This window comes from Terrapene carolina, unplaced genomic scaffold, assembly GCF_002925995.2.
Source record: "Terrapene carolina triunguis isolate 2854851 unplaced genomic scaffold, T_m_triunguis-2.0 Scaffold262, whole genome shotgun sequence".
NCBI lineage: Eukaryota > Metazoa > Chordata > Testudines > Emydidae > Terrapene > Terrapene triunguis.
In genome coordinates, this window is record NW_020664613.1 from 4,989,115 (window position 1) to 5,011,945 (window position 22,831).

Consider the following 22,831-nt stretch of genomic DNA (forward strand, 5'->3'; position numbering starts at 1 on the left):
GTGTGTGTGTGTGTGTGTGTGTGTGTGTGTGTGTGTGTATGTGAGAGAGATATGTTGGCTCAGTACAGGGGTAACTGGGTGAAATGTAATGGCATGTGATTTGCAGGCAATCACACTAGATGGCCTTAATGAATCTGTGAATGAAGTCAGAAGCTCCATTCTGTTCAAGTGATGGAGTATGCTGCCTCCCTAATGGACTTGATCCCTGTGTATCTGGAAACACAGAACTGGTTTGAAATCCACATGTAAGGCTCAGACCTACATAGTGCTGTCTGTTCTTGTGAGGTGCTTAGCACGCTCATCTCCCAGTGATTCTATGGGAGTTGATGGTACTTGGCACCTCAGAAGAATGCTCAGCACCTTGCAGGACTGTGGCCTTAGAACACTACATGTGTTGCAGAGCCACTGTAATTCCAGTCCAAATATAGTGTGTGTTTAGAATAAGCTATCGCTGTGTTAGCATGCATATATTAAAACAAGTAATGAAAAAGTTATGGTTGTGTTCAGTCACTGATTTTCAAAAAGGAATGACCCTACTTTTTAGTACACTTAAGGGAAGAAATTCATATTATGTAGTGATTTCATCTGCAAAACAAGAGCAACATTTTCAAAGGCGATTTAAGAATTTAGGACCTAATTCCCATTAAAAGCCAATAAGATTTAGACTTCTAAGTCACTTTTGAAAATAGGACTTAGGCTCACAGGTCACTGAGGCACTTTTGAAAATTTTACCCCAAATCAATTTTTGTCAGAACTTTTGAGTGCAAAAATGTGTCTGAATGTTATTGCCTATTTACAGCATCTAACACGCTGATCAAAGGTTCTAGAAATACTTCAGCACATTAGAGTGAATTAATGTGGAACACACCATATTTTAAATGTGAATGGCCTTGCTTTTATTGATTTATGTCATGGACCATATGCATAGCCGCCTGAGCTACAAAAGTCATGGATCCGTGTTGTTCAAAATGCACGTATAGTCACAGGAAAGGCAGGCCTGATGTGGAGGACCACAAAACAAAAATGCCCCTGTGCCACAACTGAGAATACTGGAACCAGCGAGGGAGTGAAGAACTCAGGAAGATGAGCTCTCTGACACCTTGTACTTGTCGTATGCTTGCTTCTTAAGTTCTTCATGAAGCTAGTAGGTGTTAATCCATGTCATGGATAGTGTGTGGCTGTGTGTAGGGGACTGACACATAGTGGTTCAATCCCTGAAATGTTTTTCTAATCAACACCACCAAAATTTTCCTGGGTATTTAAGCTAGGTTTGGGATTGTGCTAGTGGGGAAATCTTCTGGCAGTGAGAAGTTCAGGGACCTCCTCCTTTCTCTCTGTCTCTCATTTTCTCTCTCTTTAAAAAATATTTGAGGGTGAGCCACATAGTCCCGTTTCATGCTTTTCCTGGCTGACTGGCAAAACAAAGCAGGCAGCAATTGGGGAATACAATGCACCTGGGCTGTTGCTGCTTTGAGCGTCTTCCTCAACAGATTGAATGTTAATCAGCTGACTAAGAACCTGATGTGTCACATGATCAGTGGCTTCCCGCTAATACAGGGCTTGATCCAAAGCCCATTGGAGTTACTGGGGATCGTTCCTTTGACTACAGTGGGCGTTAGTACAGACCCATAATTTCTAAGACCCAGTGCATAGGAAAGGATCTGCACAGATTGCCTAAACAGGTGTATGATGGTCACCAAAACTGGGATATTTCATACTTGAATTGTGAGTGTCAGATACAGCTGTGGAGTGGAAGAAGCCCATGGAGCTTCTGTTAGAGAGGAGTACTAGAGACTAATTTCTGCCAGATTGAGCCCACAAATCTGAATGGTAAAGGAAAAGGATAAAACAATTTAAACTCAAAGCTGACCTAGCTGAAAATTGATATACCATAATCTGTTGAAGAAAGTCATGTAAAAATCAATTAAATATCTGTATTTTACACCATCTCATTGGAGTAAACACTAATTTTGGACTTTTCTGAAAACCATGGTTTGTTCTTTTGCATTCCCTTTGGAGGGCAAGTTGAACATTGTGCTCAAATTCTGCAGTTGCTCTGGATTGCAAAATTCCCAGTGAAATGAATACATCCTGTGTGCGTACAACACAGCCTGAATGGGCAACTCTCTGATGACCTGTTTACGCTCCTGTTGACATTGCTGATGTGAGTGCACAGAGCAGGAAGTGACTATGAAAGCAGATTAATTCCTTCCCATTTTAAAACACAGGGGAAAGTGAGGAAATCTGTGCACAATGGATTCAAATGGAATTACTCCATATTGAAAGGAAATCTGACTGCCATGAGTGCTCATTGGGAGCAAGATCCGGCCTTTTGTTTTTATTTGGGGACTGATACTGCAAGCAGGACTACTCACATTCTTAGACACTTTGTCTATTCCTATTTTCAATGGGGCTACTCACATAAAGTTAAGAACGTGGGGAAATCTTTGCAGGATTGGGGCCTTGATTTGTTGTCTTATTACTTTTAATTTTTCAGATTAAAAACATCCTCTGTTGAAATGTTTGTATGTTAACACAACAGACTTTAAAATGGCTTCCTTATAGGCTTTTCAAAATGTTGATTGCATAAATGCTTATTTACTAACATTTCAAAATGCTTTCATTGTGGTTTATTAGGTAAATACCTAACTGAATTTCTAAAAACCAAACAAACCCCCCTCTGATTTACCTAATCTACTACAGAGTCTGCCAGATCCTGTGGCTTCTACTCCTATGAGAAGCCCTGGCTCCTGCTAATAGTCCCAGTGCCAGTAATGGGGCTACCATGAGTAAGGATTGCAGAATCAGGCCCACAGTTTATTGTATAAATATATAGGGAGAGAACATAAAAAAGTCTATTATATAAGTTAATATGCACAGTTTCTTGTATGTCAAGAGTGTTGTCTCATGATCAAGCAAAATGTGAAAATCATGTAATGAGCTGATCTCTGCTGGCAACTAAAATACAAACGATTCGACCTCCTTATCCATTAAGATGCACTCAGCAACTGTTATGTATTGATTTATTATAAATTAATTTTTTCACTTTTTAATTGCATTTGAAAACTACTAGTTAGTGTGCGCCCATGAAGTACAAGAATATACTGATGGTCATTTCTTTTTCCTGTGGCTATTCATTGAAAGATGTATTTTTTTTCTTTCTAAGTGCAGCACTAGCCAGTCAGTATTTCCCGGTCTGAAGGTTCTGAGTGCACATTATTCAATTACAAGGAGAGTTGTGCTACTGTCAATGATATATACTGTACATATACACTGTAATTTTCTTTAACTATTGCAGTGAGAGCAATGGAATTTTAATCATCATCATGACTTACATTCAAATTTAAAATACTGTAAGTTCAGCATTAGTGTTAGGTTTCATCCTTATGGTACCTAAAGACTATCTAAAGATACATATAATCAAATAGGATATTTTTTATATGAGGGAATATCTTTATTCCAGGAGGGGGGAAAAAGCCCTATATGATTGTGAAAAGTGCATGCCTTCCTGTGAAATGCACAAGCTTTATTAATTTCTGAGGAGTAAAATTACAAATCTTTACAAAAATTGATTTCTAGCCTTTTTATTTTGGCATCACTTTGGAGTATATTTATTTGCTGCGTTTGATATTTTAAGGCTTGCACTGGAGGTGGATGTACGATAAGTGAAGCTAGCGTAGCTATCACAGATGAGAGTACACCAGAAGGTGTTCCTGCTCCAAAAGCCCAGTCATATTCATCTGACTCCTTTAACATCTCTTGGACTAAGCCTGAGTATCCGAATGGTAAGTGAACTCTTTTAGCCTCAAGTTAAAAAGATGATTAGTAAAGGTAAATTAATATTCTAAATGGCAGCTTATATGTGGTGCTTAATTTTTAATGACCATTTTAGCACATAAAATACCTGAGATAGTATCATTGTCTGTAGCTAGGAGATTGTGGCTTTCAACCTAGCACACAATTTTAGTAGCTCAAAAGTGCTCCCTTTTGATAGTTCTTGTGTATTGCATCTTATTGCTTAATGTTTTCCAGAACAATTTAGCTGACGAAATGGGTATTCTTTGAGCATGATCGTATAGGGTCTGCATTGTACCTTCTAATAAAGCATTCATTTTTGATACAATTAATATTTTTAATTGTCAGATTAATTCCTTAATATACTTGTTCTTATCTTCTTGTATTTGTTCTTAAAAATCATTTCATTCTATGTACTCACCTTGAGAGAGAGAATACACCTGCACTGGTGTGAAAGTTTGATAATACAATTATTATAATTTGGACCTTTTTCTCTGTGTGTTGTGTACATGTCTTAACTTTTAGGGCAATTGGATATTTTTAAAGATGTGAAAATGGGACTTTCATTTCCCTGATTTCATAGCTTTATGCCTATTCCATTCAAATAGGAACACAGAAGGATACCCAGAAATCACTGAAACTGAGTGCAAAACATTTAAAAGAATTTATATTATTATGCCTTTCATAATCAAAATATAACACTGATACATATCAAGTATTATGAATTGTAAAATAACGTGAATTTCATTTTTCCTCTTGCAGGTTTGCCTCTGATTCCTGTTTTAGAACAAAATACCCAATACACATATAGTTTGGTTTCAAAGGTTCCGATTTTTAAAGGTATTTAGGTGTTGCAGTACTCAGAGATGCTCCTACATGCCTAAATCCCTTTTGAAAACGAGAGCTATGCTCCTTAAATGAGTTAGGCATTGCAGTGCTGAGAACCACAACACCTCCTTACCTTTAGTAATCTGGCCAAAGCACTTTGAGCAAAATATAAGTAATTAGGAATTTTTAAGATTTATTTTTTAATATTTTGTATTGTCAGACTTGCTGTAGATGTGGAAGAAAATGTTCATAGGCCATTAGTATGGTTTAGATTACCATTCCTTTTATGTTGTTAGTTTTTTTATTATTTATGATCATGTGGGCCTGATCCTGCAACATTCTTTGTGGCCCAATAAGGCACTGAAGCCTTATTGAAATCCATCAATGTATTTGGTACAAAACTTAGAGGAAGAAATAGGAGGAAAAATGTAAACCACTTATGTGACTTTGGGCCTCAGTCTCACTGATTTTTTGATAAGGTGTCTTTGATAATTCTACCCACAGTGCCTGTCATGTAGTGCTTGCAGTCAAGGATCCAATCCTGCTATCCTTGCTCTGTTAAAACTTTGACTGAAATCAATGGGAGTTTCAATTCATTCGCAAGGCAGGATCAGGCCTTATGTTTTTAATTAATCAATCTCCATCACATTTTATTTAAATTGTGTGGGAAATGATTGGATGGTTGTGAGGAGATGGCTACAATATATACAGATCTTAGGCTGTTTCTACTACAGCAATTATTGTTTGTAGTATGGCTCAGTTTTTACTCTAAGAGCATAATGAATGGTTGGGTACTAAAGCTATGGAACCAAACACAGACATAATAAATGCTTTGGGGAGTTCCACAGTGGTTGGAGGATGGAAGTCTTCTACCCCCAGTCCCAGTCAGCCCATGGAGGCTGAAGGCTTCAGGAGCCTTTATAACTACACTGTCCTCCTAGTCAGAGGAGCTTTGGCCAGTGTATATATGCAGTTGCACCGCAAAAATCCTTCCTGGAGCCTGCTCTTCCACCTCAACCTCCTGGAGCTGTGCTCCACAGCACACAAGGATCCTCCCATGTGTGCTTCTCCCTCTTTTCCTGACCCCTGCACAATAGAACTGTATAATGTCCACTGTTTTCGGAGCCTTGTATGGCTATGGAGTCAGCATGGGTGGTTTTTACCCTCGGCGGGGAAAGGCTCTATACAGAGGTGTAGATGCTGCAGATGTTGTTGGCAGTGGAATGCAGGGGTGGTGGGCTGGGTGAGGGGTGTAGAGAAGGGCTGCTCTATGGTCAAAGTTAGCAGCCAGACTTAGCCAGAATCCCTCCTGTCCGCTCCTGGGGAGAGAATACTAGACTAGTAGCCCTGCCACAATGTGAACTGGTGTGCTTCCCTCTTTTCTTTTCATTGGCTGGCTAGAAGAAGAAAGAGGTGCTACCCCTTTTCAGGCAGCTGGCACCCACAGGGGTGTTAGCAGGGAGCAGGGCCTGTGCTCCTTTGCCACATTGTAGTTGTCACTTGCACTGAGGTGAAGGGGTCACCTCCTTTGTCCATCCATTGAGGGACTAACTAGTCTGGGCCTGAATCCTGATGTGAATTTTGTTGTTCTACTATTCCTTCTTTTCTATCTTTGTCTTATTTTTGGAAGGCTAATTGAAAACAAAACTGTGTTATCTCAGGAAAATTTGAGTCACCCAGGAGCTCTGTGTTATACATTTTCAACAAATCTTTTGGGCTGGTTAGTGAGCACTTCATTCAGTAACAATAGTTGTGCCTGCATTTTCAAATTGTGTTGTAGGTTAAAAAAGATCTCAGGTGAAAGGGATCTTGGCTCAATTCAAATAAGTGAAATAAACAGCACAGAGGCACTTTACTTTAGCCATTCCTGCTTCCCAGTATTAGTGTCTGCTCTGGCCTCTGCTCAAGGTTATAGGTTGAAAAAGGTTGTAGGCTGGGCTCAGTAGTTTTTTGTTTGCAGGGGCATGCATCCCGTTTTCCTTTGATTCATTGATTCAGATCCCCTGAGTTTTGAGCTACTATATTTAAAGTAGCAAAACTCAATTCAAACCACTGAGTTTGGCTTGGTTTCAGATTAAAACCACGAGAAACTGCCAAGGTTTGTATATGTCTATCCTACACTATAAATTGGGATCTCCCTAGTAGAACTCAGGAGTCTCCTTTTATCTTCCCACTGACTTCTACCCTAAATGGGTTAAGGAGTCATTACATCATGAGGACCCAGGAAATCCATTAGGTGCCATTGAATGGAGTTGGGCAGGCAGATTGGCTGCTGCCTTTATGATATCCTTTGAATTAGATGGCGTGGACTTTGCTATTCCCTTTTAAGATGATAGATCAGGGATCGGCAATCTTTGGCACGCGGCCCATCAAGGAAATCTGCTGGCGGGCTAGGACGGTTTGTTTACCGACAGCATCCGCAGGTTTGGCCAATCACAGCTCCCACTGGCCGCCGTTCACCGTTCCAGGCCAATGGGGGCTGCGGAAAGCGACGTGGGCTGAGGGATGTGTTGGCCGCCGCTTCCTGCTGCCCCCATTGGGCTGGAACGGCAAACCTCGACCACTGGGAGCTGCGATTGGCCGAACCTGCGGACACTGCCAGTAAACAAACAGTCCTAGCCCGCCAGCAGATTTCCCTGATGGGCCGCGTGCCAAAGGTTGCCGATCCCTGCGATAGATGGTGAAAAGACTGCCTCTGCCTCTGAGTTTCCATGGAGAAGGAAAGAGGGGCTGTTAATGCAACCTTTGAAGACACTGGTGGTGAGCAGAATTGTAGTCTATCAGGCTTGCCCACAGAACATAACCCTGGGTAAAATGAGAAGAAACAGGGGCTTTGAAGTGTGTTTGGTGAGTGAGGATCCAGTGATGAAAGAGTTTCTTATCACAGCCTGGAAACTGAGTCTTTGTTTCAGTCAAATTTGGACTCAGATTCTGGTGAACATGGGCACAGTGTCATTAAGACTGGACCCAGTTTTGACAAAAGGCTTTCTGGCAAAGGGTCTAAGTTTCAGGTTTATAATGAATTCTTACAGTAGGTGACAAGTTGGGGAAATGATACTGCTGCGTATGACATTTGTAGAACCAAACACACAGTTATTTATTCTTTTATTCAAACTTCGAAGCAAAAACAAAATAGGTGAACTGAGATGCATTGTACGACAGCAGGCCCTTTCTGCTACCCCTTTCATATATGTGTAGTGTAGTCAGCATGACTGATTTGTTCAGGGCAGGATGTACGGAGGCATGTTTGGTTACATTAGGCATAAGAGGCTCTGTTTAGTTAATCTGGGAGCTAGCATGCTGCTTGTGCTAGTGGCCTCAATAAAGAATCCACTCTATATTCATTAGAACCAAGTCTTGTCTTGCCTTTACTAGATCAGTTATTTAATTTCCTTTTATCGAAGACAGTCACATATTCTTTTCTATTATTTTTTTTTAAATTCCCTTTTGTCTGATAATTATCCTTAAATTGTAAGCTCCTCAGGGCAGTGCCTATGTATGTGTATGCTGCATACAAAGAGTGGGGTCCTGATCCAGATTGCAGCCTCTAGGCCCTCTTGTAATGAAAATATGAAATAATAATAATATATGAAATTACTCAGTGCACCCCATTACATTTGACTAATCTCGCACCTGAGCCTGAAAACATTAAGCAAGGGAGAAAGTTTACTCATTTTGAAATTAATTGAACTATTCATGTGAGTAAAGGTACATTTTTGCAAGATTTGACCCCTAGTTTATATTCTAATCAGAACCGTTCTTAGCACTTACATATAGTAGTTCTTTTCATCTTCAAACTCAAAGGTCAAACTGAGTCATGGCACTCTGATATATAAGCACTTCTCTGATGCCCCATCATCTTCTCCATAATTGAAGGTTTTGTTTAATAATAAAATAAAATAAAGGGTGAAATCCTGGCCCATTGAAGTCCATGGAGAAACTCCAGTTGACTTCAGTGGAGTCAGGATTTTAACCTATCCTGGCTAGACTTATGACTGAGAATAAAACTGCCCCTTTTCATGGCCAGTGTGTGTTAAGTGAAGCCCAACGATGACAACGAACATATTAACATTAACTGTTTGCTGATCATTTTAGCAGCTTAGGAGAAATATTTGGCAATTCTGGATTAATAGGCAAACTTGCAGACAGGCTTTAAACCTGTATTCAGTGTGCTTTATAGACAGTCACTAACTAATCTTCACAGCCCTGTGAGATAGGTAGGGACTTATATTATTGCAATTTCACAAGAAAAAAAGTGGAAACAGAGGGAAGATAGGTTAAGTTACTTACCCCAGGCCACAAAGGGAATTATTGTCTGATTTAGAATGAGAACTTGAGTTTCTGACCCAGCACCTAGAATCCAGACCACTGGTACACCTAAGCTCTCTCCATTCTCAAACTCACTTTTTCTTCTTTGCACAGAAAATTACAGAGTTAAAAAAGGCCCCTGTAAAACAGAAGCATTTATTTGAATGTGAACATTAAAATCAGGAGATAATGCATCGGCTTTATTAAAAAGACAATTGTTTTCTGACAGTATTCGGAGAAATACCAGAAGTTCATATTATATTTTGGAAAGTTGATTTTCATAGTGCATATGCTGTACGATGTTGTTATTGCAGGTATAATTTAAAATACTGGTCCAGTTAATGAATGCTGAGTTATAGTGGAGATCCTATAGACGTACTTATGACACCTACGATAATACCAAATGAGTTTGTGATTAATGCTTTTACAATAAATACCAAAGAAATTAATAATGCTTATGCCATTATTTTTAAGTGTTAGTGTTATTCATATAAGTACTTAAAGTTCTTCTATTTCTTTTCCTGTATAATACACCCTAAATACCAAGGTTTAAGACATTTAAGACTGTCCTGGGCAATTTTGATTTAAATGCCCTTCTTCTGAAGTAAATTCAAGATATTTTGTATTTATGTTAACTTGTTTATTTATTGTAGGCCAAATACAGATATGCGTTAGTTCTCTTTAGACAGTGAAACCTCCCATAGAATCCCAGAGGAGTTTTGCCTCAAGCAGGAGGTCAAAATGTGGTGTGATTAGTTTGAGTAGAGTTCCCAAGTTTTGTTCACATGACTCCTGTCTCTGTCCTGGGTTCAAGCTCTTACTTTTCTAGGGGCAAAAGGAATCAATAAGTTCAGTTCATCAGTTTAACATACACATCTCTGACTAGTTTAGAGTACATATCTGTGAAGTACAACACTTCAGTGTTTCACAGAAACGCACCAGTTTTTATTCACTTTTATTTATTTCCTCAATCAACTGAGAGGCACAGTCTCTTCTCAGTTTCAAACACAGTCTTCAGTGTAAATTCAAACAATTCAGTTTTGAGGGAAGCATAAATGTACTGCGATTATTCAACAATATGAAGGCTGTTTTCCCTTTTTAATTGAAGCCTCAGGTATATCTTGCACATGGGTTCAGATCAGCCACATTCAGCATATCCAGACATGGTTGCACTATAGGGGGTGGGGAGAGGGTAACCTTCTGGAATATTTTGACTGCAGCATTGCAAAAACCATTTGTAGTCACTGTGTGCCTGATTTTCACAAATGCTGAGCCCCCCAGGGCCGGCGCTTCCATTTAGGCGACCTAGGCGGTCACCTAGGGCACCAGGATATGGGGGGGTGGCATTTTGCTGCCCTCGGCGGCAATTCGGCAGCGGGTGGGTCCTTCCGCGCTCCGGGTCTTCGGCGGCAATTCTGCGGCGGGTCCTTCACTCGCTCCGGGACCCGCCACCGAACTGCCCCGAAGACCGGAAGCACGGAAGCCCCCCCCCCCCCCCCCCCGCCGCAGAATTGCCGACAATGACCGGGAGCGCAGAAGGACCCTCACCTAGAGCACCAAAAACCCTGGCGCCGCTCCTGGAGCCCCCACAAATCCAGTTCAAATCCGGAAGCTGCAGATGCTGACCACCTTGGAGCATTGGACTATAGTCATTTCATGCTCCTTACCCCAACACCCTCAGTTTGATTCTTATGCTAAAATTGCTCAATAATTGTGAAATAATTAATAATTCCTCAATAATCACAAAAGGCTTCATTCTTTTATGCACAACAGAATTAACAATAAGCTAAGTTAAGTGAGTGCTACTTTTGAAAAATGGACCTAAAGTGTATTTACGTTTACCCTTTACTATTCCTTATTGTATGCTTTGAATGGAAATTACTGCAACCACTTTGGTAAATTTAGCAATACTGGGCGGTAAATGACTTGTTTTTAATGGTGCCTATTGAATTAAATTTATTCATGTTAGAGTCCTCATTTATGTTTGTCAGCCCATTAAATGTCTTTGGAAATGTGGTGTGACCAGCCTCAAATTTGTCTGAGGGTCACAGAGTGGTTCTCTGATGTTTGAATGAGCCTGAGTGAAGTGGAAATCAGGCAAACCTAAGTGGTGTCAGCTAAGTTTTCCTTTGAATCTGGCACTGAAACCAAAATTTGTAGTTTAAACCTATGCAATCTGACATTAGAAAAGCTTCACACAGAGCCCTGCATACCACAGCTGTTGAGTTTCACGTAGTTTTAGGTGTGAGGTTATCTGCTGAAGCGGCACATGTACAGTTTAGGGGATGGTAGTATCCGGCCATACAGCTTCCCAATTAAACCTGTGGAAATTCTTTAAAAAGGTGCAAGAGTAGGCATGTCAAAGTTGAGTGCTGGAACACTGTGGAGGGCTCTTTAAGACTCAATGTGTGCATAGAACAAATGCTACTTTTACTTTTTCCTAGGAATATGGTGCATATTACAGATTTAGAACTACAGCGGGGCAAAAAGACTATTTGCGAATTTGGGTTGAATTCAGCAAATTGTTCAGCCAAAAACAAAACTAAAAATAAAAAATTCAGAAATGCCAAAATGAACCAGTTTGAAAATGTCGTTACAGTTCCATGTTTCATTTTGAAATGTTGTTTCAATTTGATACTTTCTTTCAAAATGCCATTGCCATTTAATCTGAGCAAATTTTTTGTTTGTCTTTTGTTTTGGTGAGGAAAAAAAATCACATTTGACTTTTTTTTTCTGGTTTGAGGGGACCCTAAACTGAAAAATCAGTTATTCACTCAGGTGTATTTAGAACTCAGCTGTGATCATATGGAAACACAAAATGTCCATATGAAACAAACCAGCATATTGCATGATGTTTAAGGCACCAAGATTGGCTGGAGTAAGAATTTTCCACCCTCTCACCCACTCTGCCTGCTGCAATTCACTGTTTTCCTATGGGGAAGGACCCCAATTTTGGAGGATCAGTGCCCCTGTTGAACAAAGGGTCAGTACCTTAGCTCTGTGAAATATTCAAACCCACTTTAATAGTAGCTTTGAATTTGAGGTTCACTGTGTTTGCAAACCTCAGCCTATTGCTATAGACCTAAGAGATGAGCATGGGTTGTCTGCATAGCAGGCAAGCTAGAAAACTTCCTCTGAACTGGCCTTGGTTTCTCGTACAACCCCTTCCCCAGCTGCTCAACTGGCCTTTGGAGTCCACATTAAAACAGCTAAGATGGGGAAGAGGAGGAAGAAGGTATCCACGTGTGAGGAGGAAAAGAGTAGTTAGGGGTGTGGATGGGATGCCCTTTGGAGGTTCCAATTGGTTGAACTCTAGATTGAAACAAACCTGTAAGGGGCTATTTTCTTCAGTTAATGAAAACCAAACTGCTGTGTACAGTTCTTTCGCCCATTCATAAACTGAATTCTACAGGGTTCACACAGTCCTATTGTCCCCTTTGGACAAGTGAACACTTTGGGTTCCCTTAGACATGAGACCAGCAAATCCCTGCAATTTAGAGTTATCATCAGCAACACAACAACCAACACCCTCCCCTCAAAATATTGCTAATGCTAAGTCTAAGTGGCTGGAAATTTTATTCCTTTGATTTTAACAGGAGCACAGCCATTTTACTACAAGATCTTTTCTCTAATATACTCTGAAACAATATTATTTCATATTCTAAAAAATGAATTGACCAAAATAGGTACAAGGTAGGTCCTATTTAATCAAGCAGGTAAAAACTGTGATCTAGAAAAGGACAGATTAATAGTGGATCTAGTTCATTTGAGAATAGTGAACAGAAAGTCTACATGCCATTTGCCAACAAAAGGGAATTTCCCTAAGGTATTTAGTGTGACAGAATATATTTTCAGTCTGCTTATCATGCATCCTAAAGGTAATAGAGCTTTACATAAATATAGACTACAAGTGCTGACTATTTGAAATATTTTAGCATTAAAAATAGACCTCTTAAAAAAAAAAGTAAGGAATTCCTGTGTATATGTTCCACTGGAATGAAGGCTAAGGTCAATGTGATAGTTGAAGGGATTGTTCTTTTGGCCTTGGTCTGACTTCTCCTTCAGCATTACATTTACAATGTAGATCACTATTTTTTCTAAGTCTGAAGGTGTTAGGATTTAAAATGGTTGCTATATATCTTTCATGTCTTTGTTTTAATCTACATGTGCATTTGCATGCAGAGTAGGCTGTGAAAGAGAATTGCCTCAACTTTCTCAGTTCTAAGATTGCCTTGACTGTTTTAGTTCAGAAACACGTCTATTATACCATGCTCTTTGGAGCAGTGTAAATTTTGTACAAAATGAATGCAGACCACTGGCCAGATTTTCAACATTTAAAGATGGAGAGTACGTTTTGTTTCACTGACATACATGAATTGCTGCTACAGTTCCTGAAATCCTTTCAGTCGCTTAAAATATTAGTTAACAGCATCTTGGTATTTTGTAGCTTTCAAGGTTTTTTCATCACGTACTTCTATTGTCACACAGGTATTAAGTCGACCCTGTTAAGTGTAACATTGTTTTTGTAGGTATTATTACTAGTTACGGATTGCATATGAATGGCATTCTGATGCAGAACTCATCACAGCTAAGTTATTATGCTTATGGACTTGTTCCTTGGAGTCTGCATTCCTTCAGAGTCCAGGCATGTACTGCAAAAGGTTGTGCTTTGGGTCCATTGGTGAGTACCTCAATTTGCATTCTGGGAATGTAATAAATGTCAGATGGCAGTGAATATCAGAGTAAATGGTGATGATTCACTCTGGTCAGTACTAACCCATCTGGCAAAATGTGACATTTTATAAAAAATGCCATTTAAGAGCTGCTAAGGATTTGATAGGTCATCACTAGGCACTGTTCCAAAATCACACATAGGTACAGTAAAAGAAGTGACAGGGAGTTAGATGTGAGGCTGAAACACATATTATTGAAATTAAGTAGAGTTAATATGTTTAAAAGGTGTAGATGTGGTTTAACCTGATTTATAAGGACACACATAAAGAAAGAATTACTATTCCAGTAATGAGCAAAATTCTATCTGCCTGACTGAAAGGGTTGAAGATAATTTGAGGATTATAGAAGACAAAACATGACAATACTACCAAAAAAAAGATATGCTAATTCACAAATATTTTTAAATCCAAATCTGTGTTTAAAAGGAAAATATTTTATTAATCTGGTACAAAAAAACACTGGATTTGCAATTTAAGATTACATTAATATCAGTGTTGACATCTGAAAACAAGTCTTCTGAGACTTAAAACATTTATATGTTATTCTAGAACTTTAGAGAAGCTACTGGATTGATAAATCAGTATGGTTTTTGTAACACTGTAGCTGATTAATAACTTTCATAATAATTGCTCTGCCTGATTTTGTTTTAAATATTGCTAAAATAGCCCTTTATATTTTTCCAAGATTTAATCTTTCAGTAAAACTTACCCTCCCATATACTTGTTTTAACAATTTTTTAAAAAATAATTGTCTAGTTATTTTGACAACATTCTACCTATCGCTCTATTTATATTAACATCAGACTTTCTAATGGCAATGAGCTGTGCTATATAAATATTACCTCAAAGTAAAACTTCAGGGTTTAATTTTTGCATTCTTATTTTTGGTCACATTTCTCATTTTCTTCCCAAGATTAGTTGCTTTCAAATGCTGGTAACATCATCTATCCATAGAACAGGGCTGAAGACTTTATAACCATTAAACATTTTATAGCTAAGACTGCTTTGATGGATATTTACTCTTAAAAGCATGAGTGGCTTTTTGCCAGTTTTTCTTATCCGTTTTTAAAAACTTCACATATACCAGAAATTTAAACTTCTTTTAGGAATTCAAACTCCAGAATAAATATCTAGATATTACATAATTCACACCTGTTCCACTGTGCAAATAGCACCATTAAACATGGGGTATCATAGAACCCCCTTTGCAGATCATATATAAAAAACATGTAATGCTAATTCAGTACATCAGTGCCATCAAATATGCACTAAAATAAGGGGGAGACAAAACAATTATTAAAAAAAAAAAATTTTCACTTCTCCACTAAATTCCAAACACCGTCTTGACTTTCAGTACAATTCAAAGTAAGGGTTGCTGTAGCTGATATTCACTGCATCCCATGCTCAGTACACAAACTATTTTCCCAAGTCAGTGATCCATCTCTAATCACAGGAATTGAAGTACAATGTCTTTATTTAGAGCAACTCACCTAAATGCTGCCAGGAAGTTCGAGCACTACATCTTCATTTGATTTGTCTGAAAGATTTTTATATCAATTACAGTATAAATGCAACACTTTAAAAATACTTTGGCTCTTTGAGTACTCTAAATACTACAGGGGACATCTCCCAGTAGTAAACTGATATTATCCTTCCAGCTATTTTTGTTGCTGATCTTTTATTTAATGTGCCCTAATCGATTGAAGAGATGCTATGTGACTACCTTAAGCACCGGATTCCTCCAGCTTACATTTTCTGAAGGTAGCTGTGAAGATTTTAATCAGGTACTTGAGAGTTGCCAGTTGCATTTATCAATAAGGATTTGTTTTGTTTTAACTGCTTTTCATAGTGATTAAAATTTATTTCAAGTGAAATATAAACCTAGAAAATATGTATTCCAAAATGTTTAATTTTAATTTCTTGCTAGCAAAGATAATGTAGAATCTGTACTAATTTTATCCTGCTGCTTTTGTTAAGCAAAAAGGCTGTTCTTGAGGAAATAAAGTTAGATTTTCTATTTGATTCAATAGGGGAATTCAGATACATCCTTACATGTAAAACTCTGCTGTTTTTGAAATGTACAAACCACTGCAAAAACAATCAACACGTGATTTAGAAAAATGAGAGAAATGAAGACAGTAGGGGGATGTCTTGACATTAATTTCATAATATAATGAAAGATAAATATGATTAATGATCAGTGAATATTTCTATTCTCATCTCACTATTTAAAACATACTAATTTAACCTTTTTAGGTTAAATATATTTTTAGTATATTCTCCTAATCTACTTTGCCAAAAATATTTAGTACAATATAAACATTATTGTTACTTTACCCCATTTTAGAATTTTTATTTGTGCAGTTGAAGAGTATTTTTGTTACTTTGAAAATTATTATTAAAATACACCTGGAAATATCAAAAGACTTTGAATATAAGATAATGCGTAGAAAAAGAAACAGTGCTTGTGTTATACAGAAGTATTTACATACAGAGTGTCTATTGTTTACACAAATAGTGTCCCATTTAATGTGCATTTCCAGTATAGCCATAGTGTATGCTACAGATCATAGCTAGTATTTTTGTAGTAGTAGCATTTTATACATACTAGGTTTTTTTTCAATATGTGAGGAAAATAGGAGATGAAAAAAGACTTCAGAATATTGCAACATGTTTTAAAATAACAAGATATAAATATGGTAAGGTAAGTGCAAGATTCAAAAGCTTTGGGATTTGGTGCAGATTACTTCATATACACAGAATTTTAGGAACTGCTTAAGCTTTTTGATAGAAGAAGATAATTATAGTGCAATACTGAAAATGAACCCCACCAATCACTCGCCTCTCACAGACATGGCTACACTTTATCAGACAGAACCAATGCAATAAATTAAACAGTTAGGTGTACACTCTGTGTGTCGTTGGGGGCATCAGCCTCTCACTCCTAAGTCTGAGAACCAAGGCAGTCAGCTGGCCTCCAATTCTCTGAGGTGCTGGGGCTGCACGGCAACTTGCATTAGGCACTCAGTACATCACAGGATCTGACTTAGATTAGAAAGCACAGTATAGTGGAATCCTGTCATAAGGATTGATTTTGGGCAATCCCCATTTTGACTGCAATATCCAAATGCACACTCTGGTCCTGATCCAGCAAAGTACTGAAGCATTTGCTTATATTTAAGTCTGTGAGTAATCAGATTGAATTCAGACTATTCACCTGTTTAAAGTTAAGCTTGTGCTTGAGTGCTTTACTGGATCAGAGAATATATAGAGGTCAGTAAACCAATAAACTTCCCAAACCAGATGTGCTAAGAAGTAAAATCACCATTTTACAAGGACAGAGAAAGTTCCTTTAGATGTCTTAATGCCAAAGCAGGTTTGACAGGTTAAAATTGGCACTAAACAGCACACCCACAAACTGTAACATTCTTTATCTGAAGCTGAGTGCCATTCAGAAAAGGTATAAAAATCCTTTCCAACCTTAGAAAACATCAAATAAATTACGGGTGAGAAACAAACGTCATCATAAATGAGAAATGACTTTGGGACTGTAAAGTTTGAATCATGGCACTGTGAATAATGGCCACAAGCCGTGATTAATAAAACTGAATTCCACTGTAATTAGAAATTTTTCATTTACTTATATAATGAAGCCCTAAGACTAAGATTTTTGTTTAAGATACAAGAATCTTAGTTTTAGGGCTTCATTATATAAGTAAATGCTAGCTCTCTTGTCAGCTTTTATTTTCTCTCAAAGGCTACTTATTATTTCAACTTAAATCTTCTGGGTTCTGGAGCTGGAAAGTTAGTAATGTAATTCTGTTTCTGAACCAAACTTATTTAAGGATACTTTTTGTCTGTCAAATATCTGTAGTAATATAATAAGCAGACTTAAGCACATTTTTGTATTATAGTTATCTTTTAACATCAGCAAATTTAAGGGACCTTGTTCCCCTCTCTATCTTTTCCTGGGTCACAGAGCAAGATTCATGCGTTAGAATTAGGTGCCACTGCATTTTCAGGCTATCAGACACTAGTGGATTTCTCTTTCTTTCTTTCTTTCTTTCTTTCTTTCTTTCTTTCTTTCTTTCTCATCCTCTTATAAAATATTTCAAATGGGAGGCATATCTGTGGGTGGTAAAGGAAAAGACATTTTTTAAAAACAATAGTATGCCACTGTTAAATTTTTTAATCAGGAAAACTTGCATTAAAATGTATAATTGATTTATTCAGTTATTTACAAACTACAGCAACAAACTGTACATGACTGTTAAATTTGCAGGTCGAAGCTCGTACAACTGAAGCTAGACCTGAAGGTACACTTGAAGTATTTGCCACTATTGATGGATCCAGAGGTGTACAAGTAAAATGGCTAGCTCTGAATAAACCTAATGGGCAGTTAACCTATGCAGTCCTCGTCACTGGTCTCTTCTATGCCAATCAAGGTATTTTCTTTATAGTACATCTAATCTTACCATTATAATAATAATAAACTTAAAACAGTAGAATTCTGTTGGGGTTTTTTTCAAGTATTTCTTTAGTAGTGAATTTTAATTTTCTGCCACTATCTTTAAGTTGTTGATTTGAGAGAGAGAGAGTGACATACACACACCAATAAGTGGTTGATCGTTTTAGTAATATAATGATATATTACTGCAATTGCATATGGTACTTTACAGTAGCACCAACACATATATGGGCAAGAAAAGACAAGATCCTTGCCCAAAAAACTTTCAATCTAAAGATACAAACAAGGGCTCTGATCTTGCAACCCTTACTCAGACAAGTAGTCCTTATTCACACAATATCAGTAAGTTCGCTTTTGTGAGTAAGAGTGACTCACAGGAATAAGGTTTGCAGGTTTGGGTTTGTGTACAGTACAATTCATACAAGCAATGATAAAGAGGTATTGCTTAGATTAGCAAGGCAACTTTCTGTTTTTAAGGAGAACATTTTTTAAGAGTAGTACCTACTGACATCAACCACTTATTCTTTTCAAAAATATTTGAATAAAAATTGTAGCTTTATTTTGTTTAACAAAACAGTTTCAACCCATGAAATAAAAAATAGGTGAAAGGTGATCTTAATCTCTTCTAATGTACATTAAGGGAAATTATCTTGTCTCTCTACTGCATTTGCACTTTCTGTAGTTATTTATACCAGTGCAAAGTGATACAGTGTGCGTGTAAAATTCTACCAGATCAGACTGGTGTTTTACAATCACTTTGCATATTTGTAAAGGAATATACAAGACACAACTAACTGTAACCAGGGCAATTGCTTAATGCTCTACATTGAATGCATGCTTTTCAAGCAGTTACGCAGTGTAACAACTTAGGTACAATTCTGTAACAACTTATTATAAAATACACGAGCAATGAATAATAAACATTGACAAAAATGTATGTGCATGTTTACTATGTTAATTCAAGCTATCAAGCCTCTTTTAAGGTATAATAAAATATACACAAATAACATTTATAAATTCTACCTTAATAGCAAATGTTGTCATTAATTTTTATTGTCTTTTAAATTATGATTGTTGTAAGGTATCTATAAAAGTATTTCTGGTGATATTGATAATTGTGAAAAAACTCTGCTGAAAAACAATGTTCAGATGATAGTTATTTACTCTGTGTTAATCCTTCTATGTACTGTAGGCAAATAACGTTTAATCAGTATCCTAAGCGCAGTAATACGCGTGATGCTGAATCACTGATGGCTTTATAAGTTGTCTTTTTTTAAATAATCAAAGTAAAAACAGTTTGATTCTTCCAGTATTGCCAATAAAGAAAAATACGTACTGCAATTTCTGTCCTCTTGAGAGGAAGTATATAAATGCACTTGTTTGTGTAGATGTTTGAGAAGCATATGTGCTGAAGAGTTTAATGTGTGGTAGGCAGTTTAATGTGTGACCCCTCACAAAAGCCCTTTTTTATGCAATGAAGGCTTTGATGTATTCTGCTGTGAACCACTTGTAAGATTATGAGGTGAAGGAGTGATGATCGATTTGAAAAAAAGGAGCAACATTTTGGCTGGACCCATGACAGCACAGCCATTTCCGCTAAGGCAGCAGGGTGAATAATGCAAAAGCCATATTCCCCTTGTGTTTAATCTTGCATTGTTTTTGCAGAGAAAATTTCTGCTTGCCTTCTAAGTCATGTCATCCTCGGTTGTCATCCCGTCTCTCAAACCATCAAAACGGTATTAAATGTTGCAAAGCTGCGCAGCAAGAGAACTTTCAAAAGTCAGAACCCATTTGCAGAGCAGCCCTTGTAGAAAATATATTCTGTTCTCGGCAGAATTTTCCTTCAGTTCTTTCCACTGAGAAGTTTACTGATTTCTCCCAGTGGAATCTGCTGGAATTTATCGGTTCATGGTTGGCAGTCACAGATTAAGGTAAATGTCGATCCGTAATGACCCTCTACATGTTAGTATTGCAGTAAAGCTGGGCTTTTATGTCAAAGATATCGGAGAGGGAGCTATTACACATGACAGGGGTGATCAAGGGACTCCAGACCAAGGCAAGCATTATTAAATATTGACTAGTTCTGTGATTTATGTAGAGCTGGAGGAAAAAAGTGACTTTTTAACCATTATATATTCTTCAGCAACGAAAACCAGCCATTTATCTCCTGCTGGTAATAAAGAACAGAGTGGCTGCATATTTTAGTGGAGGGAAAAACCTGGCCTTATAAATGAGATGGACTCTTTCATGATAACATTTCAGTTTGCTAATTGCCAAAAGCAAAACAGGCAAATTGGAAGCAATTACAAGATTTGACTTAAAGAGGTTGCTGTGTTAGTTCAACTCAGGAGGAGGTGCTGGGGGGTTGGAAGAATTGTCTGGGGAATGGAACACACAAAATTTCATTACATTTGTTCACTGTTGCTGAAACTTTGGTTTGCAACGTTAAATAAATAAATAGTGTTTAAATATTATTCCCCCCCACCTCCATCTCAGAAGTCAGCAGCTCTAGCAGTTGACATTTATGCTCACTGTTTGGCAATATATGTTCCTCTGCAGTAAAGAAATTGCACATTAATTCATCAGACTTATTTAAGACATCATCTGTTCACTAGATTTACACAAAGCTTATTGAATTACCTGATGGTTAATTGGTATTTCCTTGACATAATGAACAACTGTATTTCAGCCTTTGCGGTGATGTCTGTTAAAGAGGCAGCAATTAGAATGTATACATTGGGGGTGGAATTTGGCTGGTATGAAGATATGTTAGCATCAAAATAATTGCATCCTAAGCTTGGGTCAGTGGCCTGCTTGTCAGTGTGCTAAACTTCAGTTTGGGAGACTAAATTAGGAAACAGACTTTAGATCTTGGATCCTAAACCAGGCAGATTGAATATGTTTTAGAGATGAAGCATTCAACTGCCTTGCAAAAAGTGGGAGGTAGCAATCATATTGATGCTATAGTGTTGTAATTTATGTGTCTATATATGTTTATCTGCTATACGTGGATATACGCTACATAAATGCCTTATTGTGTGTATAATCGCAAGGATCATCCATAGCTTCTGCTGAAAATTTGAATCTCTTACAGTCTTGTATCTGATCCCATGTATGGGCAGGCTTGTCCATTTCTTACTCAGCAGAAACATTGATATATTCTGCTCCCTGGCACTTGTATGATTACTAGATGCCAAAATAATGGTCCTTATGGGGGGGAAACAGGACATTGCTGTGTGGCCCCAGAACAATAAAGTCTTTTTGGCCATTACCAATTACTCCTTGAAGCCATTTCATAATAGCGTTTAGTTATGAGATCCTAAGAATGGCCATGCTGGGCCAGACCAGTGGTCCACTTAGCCCAGTACCATGTCCTCTGACAGTGGCCAGTGCCAGATGCTCAGAGGGAATGAACAAAACAGGGCAATTATTGAGTGATCCATCCCCTGTCATTCAATCCCAGCATCTGGCAGTCTAAGGGTTAGGGACACCCAGAGCATGAGGTTGCATCCCTGACCATCTTGGCTAATAGCCATTGGTGGTCCTATACCCCAAAACCCCAACCAATTCTACAGATTTGAAATAGTCATCTCAGACCAGGTATACAAGTTTATAAACAAATGGAATGCAACTACAGTAATGCCTACCCCACCACATTCAAAAATAATGAGTTAGGACCTCAAAAATCATGAGATTGGCTTAAAGATGATGGGGCTTTCAAAAAGTTGTATTTTTTTGCAGGGGGAAGGTATTCTCCTGGTTTTGGTGTCCTTGGGGTACATTCTGCTCATACTTTCAAATTTTTCTTTGCAACCATGAGGGCAAGAAACTTACTTTTTTGTAAAAGGAAATTTGAGATTCTCATATAATCACATTAATACAGACCTGGGGCTTCAAGAAAAACACCAAATATCATAAGAACTGTGTTGGCATCACAAGAGTTGGCAACACAGTAATGAAATACAAATTACCTATGTGGTTTTACTTACGTTTATTTAGACATTAAGAAACAACACCCCTTATTTAAAGAATGTCTTACATTTGGGAAGGAAAACTTGAAGCTAAAGAAAAACAACCAAATATTTAAGCATGCAAAGGCATCCTAAAAAAATAGCTATAGATTAGTCACAATGTGTTTTGATCAAAGGACTGATTTTCTGAAGTGCAGAGCACCATCGTCTTTCATTGTAAATGTAAACTATGCAGCCTCTCCTAGGGTCAACCTCCAAATATGTAACATTTTCATGGCATTTTTACAAGAGCAATTCAGCACCTCAAAGGGTTGGGCCCATGGTATATACACTTCATTAAGTGGTGGAGTCTTTCTTTGTGAAAAATAGCTTTGAAGTATGGCAAGTGGTATCGATATATGAGGCAGTGATCCTTTCAGACATATCCCATTGAATTTATATAGTTTTTTACAAACCCATCCCCAATGTATATCACGCAAACTGTATTTGATATGCTGTTATCTTATCAGTGACCTACTATAGCATATGGTATGTTGAGATAGCAGGTTCGTGACATAGAAAGTGTTTAAATAACATGTAATCTTAACACTTTCTGTGTGATGAACCTGTTATCCCAACATTTTTGAAGGCACCAGTTGATCTTCATGCTGAATATTTTGTAGTTGTCCCTAGGCTCAGCTGCTGTTTCATTCCATCCAAAACCTTTTGAATTTCATACACACATCTGT

At 37.7% G+C, this 22,831-nt stretch overlaps 1 protein-coding gene across 1 annotated transcript in view; it reads left to right on the top strand.

The window, feature by feature from the left end:
* USH2A (usherin) overlaps nucleotides 1-22,831 on the top strand; it is a 558,238-nt gene that overhangs the window by 302,014 nt on the left and 233,393 nt on the right. Inside the window, exons 34-36 of the mRNA XM_026657662.2 lie at nucleotides 3,638-3,785; nucleotides 13,461-13,612; nucleotides 17,947-18,109. Of these exons, the coding sequence (XP_026513447.1) occupies nucleotides 3,638-3,785; nucleotides 13,461-13,612; nucleotides 17,947-18,109 (463 nt within the window). The remainder of the gene's footprint in view (nucleotides 1-3,637; nucleotides 3,786-13,460; nucleotides 13,613-17,946; nucleotides 18,110-22,831) is intronic.